Raw genomic sequence first — 14,893 nt, 5'->3', positions numbered from 1 at the left:
GGTCCCAACCCTGCTTCCTCGGGCCAGGAAGTCTATATAAGAAGGTGGCCCGGCCATCTGCCATTCCACTAGCTTGGGGGCAACGCAACAGGACGGGACAGCGAGGCCCATAGGCAAAGCAGTGGAGACACCCTCGCAATGGGGAACAGTAAGAGCGGGGCCCTGTCCAAGGAGATCCTCGAAGACCTGAAGCTGAACACAAAATATACGGAGGACGAGTTGTGCAAATGGTACGAGAGCTTCCAGAAGCAGTGCCCTGACGGACGCATCTCCCGGTCCGAGTTTGAGAAGATCTACAGCAACTTCTTCCCCAACTCCGACCCCAAAGTGTACGCCAGGCACGTCTTCCGGAGTTTCGATACCAACGATGACGGGACCCTAGATTTCCGGGAGTACATAATTGCCCTCCACCTCACGTCATCTGGGAAGACTGACCTCAAGCTCGAGTGGGCCTTCTCGCTCTTTGACGTCGACCGCAACGGAGAGATCAGTAAGAATGAGGTTCTTGAGATCATCTCGGTGAGTAAACCCAGGAGGAAGTGGGGAGGTGCTGGAAGGCACGAGGAACACAGGAAGTATCTGGGCTGTGCGCTTCACCACTGTAGTACCATCCGGGTTGAATCTGGGCTTCTCTTCAGGTCTGGGGGACCTTTCCCTCTCACAACACCATAAACTCTATGGTAGACTTTTAAAAACATTTCCCTCTTGAAATAAGCACACTGAGACCCCACTGGAGAAACCTCTGGATTAGGGGTGGCCAACCTATGGTGCTCTAGATGTTCCTGGACTACACTTCCCATTAGCCCCTGCCAGAAGGGCTGATGGGAATTGTAGTCCAGGAACAACTGGAGCACCGTAGGTTGGCCACCCCTACTCTAGATAATCCACTTTGGATATCTTTACCCCCTGAAACCACTTGGATCATTTGGCGTCCATTTATCCTTGCATCGAGGACCAGTGGCTCTGCTTGTATAAATGGGGACTGAATATCTGTTCCACTCTCAGGCCTTCCCTTCATCTGGTCCAGGTTCCTAGGCCAAGGGTCTCTTTGCCAGTCTCCTCTCCCCTGGGTCGGAACCAGTTGTTTTACTATTCCCTGGTAAACATAAGGTGACACCACACATCCAAAGCAAGGGAAGGAGGGAGTAGCGGTTGGGGCACGTGGCTCTCTTGACTCACCTCGAGGTGACAGGATAACAGCGGATTAGCTTGGCTCGGAGGGTTTCTTTGTGCCCAAATGGAATTAGCCTTTGCCCAATGGGGGAAAATCCTGTTATGCTCATTTAGTGGGATGAGCTGGATTGGTAATTCTAAATCCCCTCCTAATTTTATCTCCTTGGCCTCAAGTGTCCCCAACTGGTTCCTTTCTGAAAGCCAAAAAAAAAAAAAGCAATAAAAATATACAAATGAATTCTGGAAGGGATGTCATGTTGGTGAGGGAGCGAGCTTGTTTCCTGCTGCTCCAGAGACTAGGACCAGGAGTCATGGCTTCAAGGTGAAGGAAAAGAGATTCCACCTAAACATCAGGAAAAACTTCCTGACAGTAAGGCCTGTTCGACAGTGGAATGCTCTACCTCGGAGTGTGGTGGAGTCTCCTCCTTTGGAGGTTTTTAAACAGAGGCTGGATGGCCATCTGTCAGGAGTGCTTTGATTGCGTGTTCCTGCATTGCAGGGGGTTGGACTTGAGGGCCGTTGGGGGTCTCTTCCAACTCTATGATTCGATGACTCCTTCGCAGGCTAACAAATCTAATCCGTTCTGCCCTGGAACCTATCTCAACTCATTGGAAGCATGTCGAACCATCATGGCCTCCCTCAAAGGATCCTGGGAATTCTTATCTTGCAAAGGTGTTGATTAAGAGAAGTATGGGAACTACAAGCCCCATAATTTTCCCCAAGGGGGCCTGGGTATACTTCAAAATTACAACTGATCTCCAGGCTATAGAGATCCGTTCCTCAGGAGAAAATGGCTGCTTTGGAAGGTGGACTCCATGACATTATAATTAACTGACGTTCCCTCCTCTGAAACCTCTCTCTCTCCAGGCTCTCTCAAATCTCAAACTAGTTTAAACTGGGAGCACAGATAGACCTTGGCTACTGGCTGCTGCTATTCCAAAATGGGAGGAAATTCTTCTTCAAGAATTATGTAATTTGAAAGACTCCTCTGAAACAGGAATACCCTTGGGTTGGAAGAGATCTGGCATGGCCATCCAAGTTGGGCCTTCCGCCCATCTCCGTGCACCCATAAGTCCTTGCTCATGGCCTTCCCCTCTGACTCTAGCTTCTACTCTCCCCTCCTGATGGATACACCGCAGGACTTGGAAGAAGGACACCACAATCCGAGATTAAAGCAGGATTAGGCAAGGTTAAGTCCCTGACCTTCTCAGAACAGCATTTGCCTTGTTTCAACTATGGACACTGGGTGGAATAGCCTCCTCTGACCTGTGATAAGGATGATGAGAAGCAGACAAAAGCATTCTGGGGATGGGTTTAGAGATTTGGGCAAGAAATTAAGAATTCTCGAAACAGGAATGAGGGATGTAAGGACAGGAAATGCCTCTGCACTGTCCAGGAGGCGCCAAGGATCCTGGTTATCAGGAATATACGCCACTGAGGTTTGAGGCCCACTAGTTTCTGGCGTCCACAGGGATTCCTGCCTGCCAGAATACCTAGAGCCCTATCTACTACCCCGCCATCTTTTTCTTCAATCCATTATACTTAGGTTTTGCCACCCCTTTTCCTCGTCTATGTCTTTAACAGAGGTGTGACTTGTAAAAACTGAACAAGTTTCTTCTGATGCAGAGTAACAGGGGTACCAAAAGTCATTTTCAGGTGTAGCACAGAACTCACTTCTACAGAGCCACCCAGTGACAATTTGGCCCCTTCCGCACCTGCAGAATAATGCACTTTCAATCCACTTTGCTGTGCGGAATAGCAAAATCCACTTGTAAACACTTGTGAAGCTGCATCGAATGTGCCTTATTCTGCATGTGCAGAAGGGGCCATAGACAGCCTTTTACACTCCATTTCTTTTCCTGCCCCTAAAGATGGCAGGAAATCGCCTCTCGTTTCTCGGGGCATCAAAATGGCCAACTGGTCCGCGTTCCTAGGCCGAAACTGAAACCTCGTTGGGAAATTCTTGTGAAAGAAGCACGCAAAATAAATCTGGACGAGGGTTTCCGACCTTTCCAGAGATCTCCTGAACTTGGCCCTCCTTCTGGTGTTTTTGTTTACATGTTTCCAGTTGAATTGTTGTGTAGTTTTTAACTGTATCTTGTTTAAATGCTTTTATGTTTGCCAGTTTGGGTACCGTGACTGAGAGGAAAGGCGGCATAAAACGTTTTAAAATAAACTAAATAGCTGGTCTGTAGACGACAGAGGCCGATTCTCCAGGAGAAAATGGCTGCTCGGGATCGTGTTTATAACGCTGTTATACTCATTCTTTCCCCAGTCTTCACCCTCAGACCTCCAGAAATTTCCCAACCTAGAATTCGACAACCAATCTGTGAAACTCCTAGGAAGTGGGATTCGAACTCGAGTCTCCTCATGCTCTCTTTTCTTCATAATGCTAACGGAAGGAACTCACTTTAAAGATCTCTAAGAAGAGATAACCTCCAGTGGGTTAATAATCACTGTAGGGTAGCCATGATAAACGCGTTGTCGAAGGCTTTCAGGAATCAACTGCCTGTTGTGGGTTTTCCAGGCTGCATGGTCAAAGAGAAACACATCTTGCTGCGGCGTGCCTCTAAAGACCATAGATGTGTGTGAAATGTTAGGAGCAAAAACTACCAGACCGTGGCCACACAACCCAGAAAAGCCGCAACAGCCGGTAGCCATTTTCGTCTGCTTCAGCAAAACATAAACAGGAGTCTTAAGTTCCCCTAAAGACTAAGAAGATTTTATCCTAGCTAGAATAAAAAACTTATTAGTCTTTCAGGAGCCAGAAGGCTCTTGACATGTTTGCTTCACCAGGTATGTCTGATGGTTTTAAGGGTGTAGAGTGGACTGCGCTAGGTCATATTACAGTTGAGGGGTGCTATTTCTGAATGTTCACTGTCTTTTAAAAAAACACTCCTTTTAATAGAAAAGTAGCTAAAATGGAGGAAAGGTTCTAAACCAGGTATTTGAATGCTAGTTTTCTACTTGCAGGAGGACAGAGGAAATATTCAGTAGCGCGATCCTCACACGCAGTCAGAAGTGGCATAGTGCATTCCACCTCTTTACGTTTCCTTTCACCGAACTTGTAGATCCAGCTAGCGTCAGAAGTGAACCGCAGAGACTCAGAGGCCACAGTTAGTATCTTTTCCGGCCTTCAGCTCTTTGCTGGTGTAGTGGTTAAGAGCAGTGGGCTCTAATCTGGAGAACCAGGTTTGATTCCCCAATCCTCCACATAAGCGGCAAACTCTTATCTGGCGAACTGGGTTTGTTTCCCTGATCCTTCACATGAAGCCTGCTGGGCGACCTTGATTTGTTTCCCTGATCCTTCACATGAAGCCTGCTGGGTGACCTTGAGCCAATCACAGTTCTCTCTGAATTTTCTCAGCCCCGCCTACCTCACAAGGTGTCTGTTGTGGGGACAGGAAGGGAAGGTGTTTCTAAGCTGCTCTCCTTACAGGAAAGAAAGGCGGGATATAAATCCAAACTCCTCCTCTTCTCATGAGGTCAGCATGGTGTAGAGGTGAAGGTGACAAACTCAGACCCAGGTTTAAATCACCCTCCTATCATGAAAGCTTGCAGGATAACCTTGGGCAAGTCACACACTCTCAGCCATGACCCTGGCGAGTATTTGGATGGGAGATTTCCAGTGGTGGGATCCAAACATTTTAGTAACAGGTTCCCATGGTGGTGGGATTCAAACAGTGGCGTAGCGCCAGTGGGGCTGGGCGTGGCACGCCGGGGGCGTGGCCAGGTATTCTGGGGGCGGGCATTAATAATTTCTCTGTTACTGTAAAAAACTCTTACTGTAAAAAAAGTTCCTAATTTCCAGCTGGTATCTTTCTGTCCATAATTTAAACTCATTATAGCAAGTCCTATCGTCTACTGCCAACAGAAACAACAACTTCTCCTCTAATTGACTGCCTGTCAAATACTTAATACTTTCAAATACTTAATTTTGTTTCTAGAAATCAAAAGAAGGATACTTTTCTTAAACAAGGAACTTTACCATATTTCTCAAACATGTTTTTAAAACAGCCCAACAGGGAGAATTATCCCGTTTTGTACCTTCGCTAACCAGCCACGTAGGAAACAACAGGACTTTATGATTTTTGGACCTAATGGAATTTTCTAACAGAAAAGCAGACCCAATTAGTAACCCCCTCTCGGCACACACAAATGATTAGTAACCCACTCTCGGGAACTGGTGAGAACCTGCTGGATCCCACCTCTGGTCCTAACACGGAGGCAGAGCCCTCCGGGGATAGGGTGGTATATAAGATTAAACAATAAATAAATAAATAAATAAATAAATAAATGGCAAGCCACCTCTGAAAGTCTCATGCCTTGAAAACCCCATGGGATTGTGACTTGGTGGCAAAAAAGTTTTAAAAGTACAGGCAGGGCAGGTTTTATTTTTAATTTGCAAACAGTACCCTTGCCATTTTGAGGGACTTTCCTGACACACGATAAAAGTAAATAAGGGAAACAATCTTCGAACCTGGCAGCTCGGGGCTGGCTCATCCCACAGGCCTCGTAGGAGGACAAGCGGATTATATGCTGCCTTTTCAGAAATAGATGCAAATCCCCCCCCCCCCCCAAAAAAAAATGTTTATTTTTCTAAGCAGTTTCCTTTGTGGAAGTTTTTACTCCGATTTCTCTGCACCATACCTGGTTGATGAAATGATATTAATACCAAAATGAAGGTGCATATCAATCACGGCCCTCTGCATTTTTTTCCCCTAAGCACCTTCCACTCAGTTTCCCCCTTATTTGCAATCCATCCAAAACGTTTATCAGTCACCAGATCAGACTTTTTGCTTCACTAGACTCTCGTTCTTAGCCCTCCTCCACATTTCAGGCGGGCTGCCGCGTTGTTTTTAAAGCATTGGACGAACATTTATTTAATTAAATCTAAATACACCCTCCTCATTTTAAAAAGAGAGCAATCTATTTTTTAAATGTTTAAAAACTGTGGGTTAGTGACCTTCCTGGTTTGGGGCAATTAGCAACATGCCAAGCGGCTTCTACTGCAAAAAAGAATTAGTTTCCCCTGGGTTCAGACTGGGGGTGAGTGAGTCAGGAGCAGAACTCACATTTGACCAAAATGCAACAGCTCCACTTCCCTTGTGGATTCTCCCCTAAAGTTATGCAAAAGTAGACAAACTGGTAGACTGTACTATATTAATAGAAATCAGGTAATGTAATTCTGTTTAACAAAGTTGAGGCTACGTCCTCTGCTGCTTTTTTATTCATGTGAAATGTACCCTGTTTCCCCGAAAATAAGACGTAGTAGAGGTTTTGCTAAAGTGTGACATATGAGGCGTCCCCCAAAAGTAAGACGTAGCAAAGTTTTTGTTTGGAAGCATGTCCGACGAACAGAACACAGAAAAATAAGACATCCTCTGAAAATAAGACATAGTGCATCTTTGGGAGCAAAAATTAATATAAGACACTGTCTTATTTTCGGGGAAACACGGTAGTGTTTCATCAGAATTTAGCTTCGCATGAGAAACTGTGGACAAACTATTCACAATAACTATTGGCTATAAAACCTCTGGATTTGGGTTTTATTTCGATTATTCTTTTTCAAACCGTTCTGTAAAGTACAAAACGAAGTATCCACATATAGTCAGATAAGTAAATATATTTAAAAAAAATAGCCTACATGTTTACCTGTTGAACTATGCTGACCATCATTTGAGTTGATACCAGAAAAACAAAGATAGAATTGTATTCCAAGTTATTATTGGTTTAACTATTACTCATTTTGTGAGTATATGTAGGCATTGGTGTAATTACACTTTATTAATAAGCTGCAGCTGGGCTATATAAAAATAAATTTGTGGGCCATCCTGTAGGTTTTTCCAACCTGAGGTCGTACAACGATGCTTGCCTCTCTTGGATACCCTGTATACCACAGGTGTCAAACTTGCAGCCCTCCAGATGTTATGAACTACAGTTCCCATCATCCCCTACCAGCATGATGCTGGCAGGGGGTAATGGGAACTGTAGTCCATAACATCTGGAGGGCCGCGAGTTTGACACCTATGCTGTATACACACCCTGACCATCCTGTTAAAAATGATCCACTAATCTTTCTTCAGACCTTGAAAGAAAAGCAGCGTTCTGGGAACACGGGAGGATGTTTGTCCCCTTCAAATGCATATTGGGGTTTCACATCCCACAGGTTAGCTTCTCTGAGCACTGTGGATGATGCGTGTTACTGCTATGAACAGGTCACTGTCTTTTGGGGCCTTGTACCACAGCACGGTACAGTGGGAATAGCAGTGTCTGCATGACCCAGTGTCACACCGCAGTTGGAGGCCGAATGAAGCAAGACATTTGAAAACTGTAAATTAAATGAGGGCAACGGGATGCCCCGGAAAGGGACAGATGTCTTCTTTTGCATAATCTATTCGTTGATCAAAGGATTGGCATGGCAGATGGCACAGGAGGAGAGAAAGACAGGAGACTGGCAATACGTTGGCTGCAAGGGAAATTGTCGAGAACGGCATACAGTACGTTTTGCAGGGCACATAAACCTCAGATTCCTGGAAGAAACTGTACTTATCCTTCTCTGGCTCCAGAGCTGAAATATTTTCAGTAGCATGAGGGCTAGAAACGGCATTTAAGAATGGGAGAACACCTCCCCCCACCCCTTCCACAGTTAATTAATTTTTTTATCCCTTTTTAAAGTCCTGAAAGCAGTTCAGCTAAAATAACAAGATTTCTTGTGATGCAAAATAATTTATAACCAACTTCGTTTTGCACAGAACTATGATGCAAGTTCTTAGTGTGCCTTTTTTACAGATGGGAATTGGCGGGGGGCGGGGGGGGGGTTAATTCATGTCCCAAAACTGCATGCTGAATCAGCCACTGAAGAGTAGGGAGCATGATTTATACACTAAAAACTGGTTCTATAAAACATCAGCCCCAAATGATACGGGAGACTACTAGATGGCCAGGGCTGAATCTGCTTCTCCAGAATCTGGTACCCAGTTTGAAGAGAAAGGACGCAAAAATCTGATCCAGCAGAAGGAAGAATAAAACGGCAACCTCTAAACTCCTTCGCTTTTCGTTCCCTCTCATCTGCAAGCATCTATTGGCTTGGAGCCAGTGCTGTTTAAAATGATTTGGAGCTGGAACTTACTAAGCAAAATGGCGGTCATGTTTGTAACTAATACCAAATTGTTCCGGATGGGTTTAGACCTATTCCGGGTTTGATTCCCAGCTCTGCCGCCTGAGCTGTGGAGGCTTATCTGGGGAATTCAGATTAGCCTGTACACTCCCACACACGCCAGCTGGGTGACCTTGGGCTAGTCACAGCCTCTCGGAGCTCTCTCAGCCCCACCTACCTCACAGGGTGTTTGTTGTGAGGGGGGAAGGGCAAGGAGATTGTAAGCCCCTTTGAGTCTCCTCAGGAGAGGAAGGGGGGATATAAATCCAAACTCTTATTATTATTATTCCGAACTGTCCCTGCCCCTAGGGACAGAAACTGTCCTTGGATTCGACCCTATAATTTGTGTCTTACAAACAAATACATATTTTTCTGTCCTGCCGATGCATTACCAGTAAACAGAAAAGATAGCTATGGTGACTAGTTGCCAATGGCTATGTTACACATTTTGGGAAACGCATGGCTTGCCACTGTATAATGTGTGAGAGCAGCAGTGGCGTAGTGGTTAAGAGCAGGTGTACTCTAATCTGGAGAAACCAGGTTTGATTCCCCGCTCTGCCGCCTGAGCTGTGGAGGCTTATCTGGGGAATTCGGATTAGCCTGTGGACTCTCACACACGCCAGCTGGGTGACCTTGGGCTAGTCACAGCTTCTCGGAGCTCTCTCAGCCCCACCTACCTCACAGGGTGTTTGTTGTGAGGGGGGAAGGGAAAGGAGATTGTCAGCCCCTTTGAGTCTCCTACAGGAGAGAAAGAGGGGCTATAAATCCAAACTCTTCTTCTACTACTTTGAATTTGCCAGCAAACAAACTGTGTTACATGTGAAATTAACTTCAGTGAATGCAAAGAGCCACTGCTCATGGTAAACTTCTACCACTGGCATTATGTAACAGCCTGGTGAATCAGAATTTGAATTGTCCGGCTGCAGTCCAAGAAAGGTTTCACAGGACATCTCCAGTGATTTTCTGATCACATACGGTGGCGCACTTTCCCTCCCTCATGGGCCAGGCCACGAAGAGAATGAGATGACCAGACAATTATGTGCGCTGCTGGATAACTGAGCCCCTGCAGTCACACTTCTTTCTCACGAATTCCACGGAACAGCGCACATCAAGAGAAAGTTATGTTGTCACAATCTCATTGTGAAATTCTGGATCGATACTGGCATATTCAGCTGTAGGTGAATACAGAGAACTCTTTATCAGTTGCTAACTTAACTATGGAGCAGCCCGGTGGCATAGGATGGTAAGCTGCAGGGCTGTCGTTGAAGCTGTGCTCAGAACAAAAGTTTGATCCTGGTGGTTTTGGGGAACTGACTCAAGGGTGACCGACCGACCTTCCTTCCTTCCTTGTTTCCACACTCCTACATTCCTGCTAGGTGACCTTGGGCTAGTCCCAGTTCTTGGGAACTCTCTCAGCCCCACCTACCTCACAAGGTGTCTGTTGTAGAGAGAGGAAGGGAAAGGAGCTTGTAAACCCCCTTGAGTCTCCTTCCAGGAGAGAAAGGGGGGATATAAATCCAAACTCCTCTTCATCTTCTTGCGTCAGCTATCACACTTCCCCGCCGGTCAGCCTGCCCAACCATTACCCCCAAAACAGACCAGCTACAGTCATGTGCTTACCTATTTTGTTTCTTGCGCTCTCAAAAAAAAAAAGGGTGCTTTAATAAAATTTAAAAATCCCCTAAGATTAGCCGTCTGGTCTGCTGTAGTCCCGTGGACTGGGACAGAGGGCAGTTGAGCAGGTGGGCAGAAAATGGCACCCATTTTCCCTCACGCCTTTCCAATAAAACAGTCCAAGTGATGGAAAGTGTGTGACATTGATAATGAGCATTTGAGGAAAAGTATGAGCGACGAATTCTCTGGGGGAAAGGCAACCGGATGAAGTTAAGAAGTACCGAGGGGGAAGGTGTATGTGTTAAAATCTTCTGGCTTCAAGGTATCCTTTTCTGACTCTGCATGGCTGTGTGTCTTGATTCTGGCAGGCGATATTTAAGATGATCCCCCCAGAAGAGCAGAAGAATCTGCCCGATGATGAAAACACCCCTCAGAAAAGAGCCGACAAGCTATGGACATATTTCAACAAAGGAGACGCTGGTAACTGCTCCCCCCACCCTTTACCTTCTGTTGAAACCGTACTCCTCTACATGTCCTTTAATATTCATGTGGGGGCCATAATAAAAAATGTGGGGGCCATAATAAAAAAGGGGTGCTTGACCCCACAAACACACTAACCAGAGCTGGACCGGCCCCTTCGGCCTTATCATTCCAGGCTATGATTGGCAGGTTTGGGTAGGCACAGTAACGGAGACCTTCCATGACTCCTGTGTCTGCCACCTTCAGCGCCATTTTGGAAGAAAGGTGGGCTGTGCTACTATTTACTGGTTCAACGATTGGCATTAAAAAGGGCAACCTTTTGAATCACACAGAACTCTTTCACCAGGTAGAATGGAAAAGTGGGGTTCCGCTTGCTCAAAAGCTCTATCATGACCTGGCCTGTTTTTCCATCTGTCGTGCCAATGGAAACACAGAATCTCTTTGTGTACCTTATTAGCTCTGAGCCCATAGCAAGAAGCGTCTACTAAATTTATGCACCCTCAAGTATACACCACCCTTACTTTGAATAAATGAACTCCACAAGGCACACTAAGATGAGGCTGTCCTGTTTTCCCCTTTGCTACAACTTTTGAGGTAGGCGAGTGACCGGTCTAAGGTCACCCAAGTGAGGATCGCGGCCCTGCAAGAGATCAAAATACAAGGCTTGGTAGCAGAAGTCGAGCCCCTCACTGGTTGCGCTTGAATTTCTCAAGCTCTGCTTGTCATTAGCATCTTTCAATCCTTCTGCAGTGGTGTCACGGTTAAGAGCAGGTGCACTCTAATCTGGAGGAACCGGGTTTGATTCCCCGCTCTGCTGCTTGAGCTGTGGAGGCTTATCTGGGGAATTCAGATTAGCTTGTGCACTCCCACACACGCCAGCTGGGTGACCTTGGGCTAGCCACAGCTTCTCGGAGCTCTCTCAGCCCCACCCACCTCACAGGGTGTTTGTTGGGGGAGAGGGAAGGGCAAGGAGATTGTCAGCCCCTTTGAGTCTCCTTACAGGAGAGAAAGGGGGGATATAAATCCAAACTCTTCTGCTCCTATTTTTCTCACTTAGTTCAAGGATAGGTGTGTGGTACTCTAGTCTTGTGACTGGCCCCCTGGAAATGTTTCCCCAGTGTGTGAGAGAGCCACTATAGCAGTGGTGGCGAACCTATGGCACGGGTGCCAGAGGTGGCACTCAGAGCCCTCTCTGTGGGCACGCACAGAGTGCCCCTCTCCCCCACATCTAGGCAGGCCTGGGCCGCTGGGCTCCATAATTAGCATTAAACCTAAGACCTCGTTTGGGGGAAGCAGTGTAGGTCACCCTGTGAAGTGCTGTTAAACCCCACCGATTGTCATGCAAAGAACTAAAGCACGATGCTTTACCTGGGAGTAAGCTCGGTTGCTGGCAAGGGGCTTGCTTCTGAGTCAACCCTCCTAGGGTAATGAATCACCCGTTGGAAGAGTTGCACGGTTGCCTCAAAGCAAAGCCACTGACTACCACCAAGCTTACTCCTGAGTAACACACGCCTCGGAGCCAACCGTGTGTTTCTAAACGAAAACCTCAGTATTCAGGTTAAATCGCTGTGTTGGCACTTTGCGATGAATAAGCGGGTTTGGGGTTGCAGTTTGGGCACTCGGTCTCGAAAAGGTTCGCCATCACTGCACTATAGTGTGGTGGTCAGAGTATAAGGCTCTGAGTGACCAGGCTCAGATCCCTGCTTCCCAGTGGAAGTTTGCTGAGTGACCCCGAGCCAGCGTGCAGTAGTGGTTAAGAGTGGCGGACTCTAATCTGGAGAACCGGGTTCAATTCCCCACTCCTCCACCTGAGCAACAGACTTTTATTTGGTGAACTGGGTTTGTTTTGCCTGCTCCTACACACAAAGCCTGTTGGGTGACCTTGGGCTAGTCACAGTTCTCTCAGAACTCTCTCAGCCCCATTTACCTCACAAGGCGTCTGCTGAGGGCAGAGGAAGAGAAAGGAGCACGCGAGCCCCTTTGAATCTCCCTACAGGACAGAAAAGGGGGGATATAAATCCAAACTTCAGCTACACACACTCAGCCTGACCTACCTCAAAGGGCTGTTTGGAAGATAGTGACGTGGAGGAGAACAATGGAAGCCACTTTGGATGTCTGTTGGAGGAGAAAGGCAGGGTGGAAATGAAGTAAATAAAATAATGCGGCTTGCCCCCACACTTAGGCTCATTCCGCACATGCAGAATAATGCACTTTCAAACTGCTTTCAATGCTCTTTGAACCTGTGCGGAATGGCAAAATCCACTTGCAAACAGTTGTGAAAGTGCATTATTTTGCGTGTGCGGAAGGGGCCTTAGAGATTTTCCAGATGTGTGCACATTTCCCAAGGTGGTCATGAAATCACATCCCCTCCCCCCGCTCAGCGACCCACTCCAGCTTACCCGCCTTTTTCTTTTCATTGCAGATAAAATTGCCGAACAGGAATTTATTTCAGGGGTGATGAAAAATGACGCCATAATGAAGCTCATCCAATACGAGCCCAAGAAAAAATAGGGCCCGCGGAAGAGAAAAGCGGGGAACTAGAGAAAACGGCTGCATGTTGGAAAAAAGGGGGGGGGGAACGCTGACACCCCAACCATCTGTGTATGCGTGTGCATGACTGTAAGTGTGCAAATTAAAAAAAAAAGCAAACCACAAGTACGATAAAAAACAAATCGTGTGCCTCTCTCTGCAAGCCCCACTGTGCGCACCGTGTTTGCAAGTAGCTCCCCCTCCAATCCTTTCTTTAAAAAACAAAAACAAAAAACTTTTCCAGGATTTTCCAGCAGGCGTGGCCCAAGCTTGATCGTTACAAAGCTGGCATATTTACAAACAGGAAAAGGCAAACAGGAGAAACACAAGAGTTGGAAATGAGGAAAAGGGTGAAGGGATGGAGCGGTAACTTGGACCAGGGAGAACCGGGTTCAAATCCTCCAAAAAGTCACCCTCAGACACCTCTCAGCTTTTAACCTTATCAAGTTTAAATAGGGAAACGGCCTGCATAGCCCCCCCCCCCCTTCAATTCATTGGAAAGAGGGAGGGACACTTACCAAAGAACCCAGACGCCTCGGTTCCTAACCCAAGCCTAGTTTAATACGCCTCCTCTGCAAGATGTCCCCGCAATGCTGTAACTCCCAGTTTCTAGCACTCCTCTCTCCCAGCGTGGTGTGGTAGTTGAATGGTGGACACTAATCTAGGGAACCACGTTTGTTTCCTTGCTCCTCCACATGAAGCCTGCTGGGTGTTCTTGGGTTAATCACAGTTCTCTCAGCCCCACCTGCTTCACAAGATGTCTCTTGTGGGAAGAGGAAGGGAAGGAGTTTGTAAGCCGCTTTAAGACTTCTTATGGTTGAGAAAAGCCAGGTGTGGATCCAAACTCCTTCTCTTCTTCCCAGGTCACCTAGGACTTCTAGCTGCTAGCAAACTTTCCAGTTCCCATTTTCTTGAATTGGAGAGCGAGGACTCAGGCCCCAACTAGGCTTCAAGGCAGAACTCTCAGCACACAACAAAACTGTGTCCCAAGATCCTCTGGTGAAAAGCCACGACACCTAAAATGATATAGAACTGAGTTATACAACAATGTGTGTAACGTAAAGATATGTCAAAACCAAGAATCGCGTCACACACTTTATGAATTATAGCAGAAACTTTTGAGATTCATTGGTTTTGCATTAATTTATCTTCCGCCTTAGTGTGTGACGCGATTCTTGGTTTTGACATAGAACTGAGTTAACCCGCTAGGTGCAGGTTTGCCCTTAGACTTTGGGCCAACCTGGCACCCAGTGTTGGAACAGGTTTCCTTCAAAGTCAGTTCCATACGATCAACGGGACCAGCTTTTTGGTAACCAGCTATGGGATCGTAGCCAAATAACCTGGTCTGGCTGAAAGCACCCAGTTCCTAGCCCTGCAAATGCTCGTGATCAACGTTACCAGTCTAGATAGCTGTTGTTTGGTCGCCCCGCGCGGTGAAGAATCGATCCTGCCCTTTGTCAGTTCTTACCCCAAAGATGCATTTAAAACCCATTCAGCGAAATTCCCCGCCACTTTTTGCTTTTGTTTGCAGGGGGATGGATAGAAAGTTGACGCTGTAACTTCTAGAGGCGGGGTTTGGCTGCACGTCCTTTTGCTTTTCTTCCTCTCTCGATCTAGGTTTTCTTATTATCTTAAGAAGAGGGGCACTTTCTAGGGAGCAGATGGGCAGGGGTTAATTTACTGAAGGGGGGACAAATGTTTAAAATTCATGTACTGTGTCTTGTTTTTCAATAAAGGATGTTGTGTGTAAACCGACAGCACAGAGAGGTTGTGTTCCTAGCAGCTCCCGAGGGTAGGTCACCGGGGCAGATTGGGTGACCTGGAAGAGAAACCGGGAGCTAAAACATGCTTATCGCACAATTTGTCAACAAGGGGGAACGCGGCAGAAAAAGCGACAGCCACCTCGCCAACAGTGTGGCACTGTGCCCCATAGTGCTG

At 46.7% G+C, this 14,893-nt stretch overlaps 1 protein-coding gene across 1 annotated transcript; it reads left to right on the top strand.

The window, feature by feature from the left end:
- Nucleotides 1-49: 49 nt before the first annotated feature.
- RCVRN (recoverin) lies at nt 50-13,214 on the top strand. Its single transcript, XM_048517217.1, has 3 exons — nt 50-519; nt 10,315-10,426; nt 12,849-13,214. The coding sequence occupies exons 1-3, from the start codon at nt 139-141 to the stop codon at nt 12,935-12,937; spliced, it is 582 nt and encodes a 193-aa protein (XP_048373174.1). The 5' UTR covers nt 50-138; the 3' UTR covers nt 12,938-13,214.
- The last annotated feature ends 1,679 nt before the right edge of the window (nt 13,215-14,893 follow it).

This window comes from Sphaerodactylus townsendi, linkage group LG15 (assembly GCF_021028975.2).
Source record: "Sphaerodactylus townsendi isolate TG3544 linkage group LG15, MPM_Stown_v2.3, whole genome shotgun sequence".
NCBI classification, from domain to species: domain Eukaryota; kingdom Metazoa; phylum Chordata; class Lepidosauria; order Squamata; family Sphaerodactylidae; genus Sphaerodactylus; species Sphaerodactylus townsendi.
Note: the sequence above shows the minus strand (reverse complement) of the source record. Positions and strands in the feature narration are given on the sequence as shown.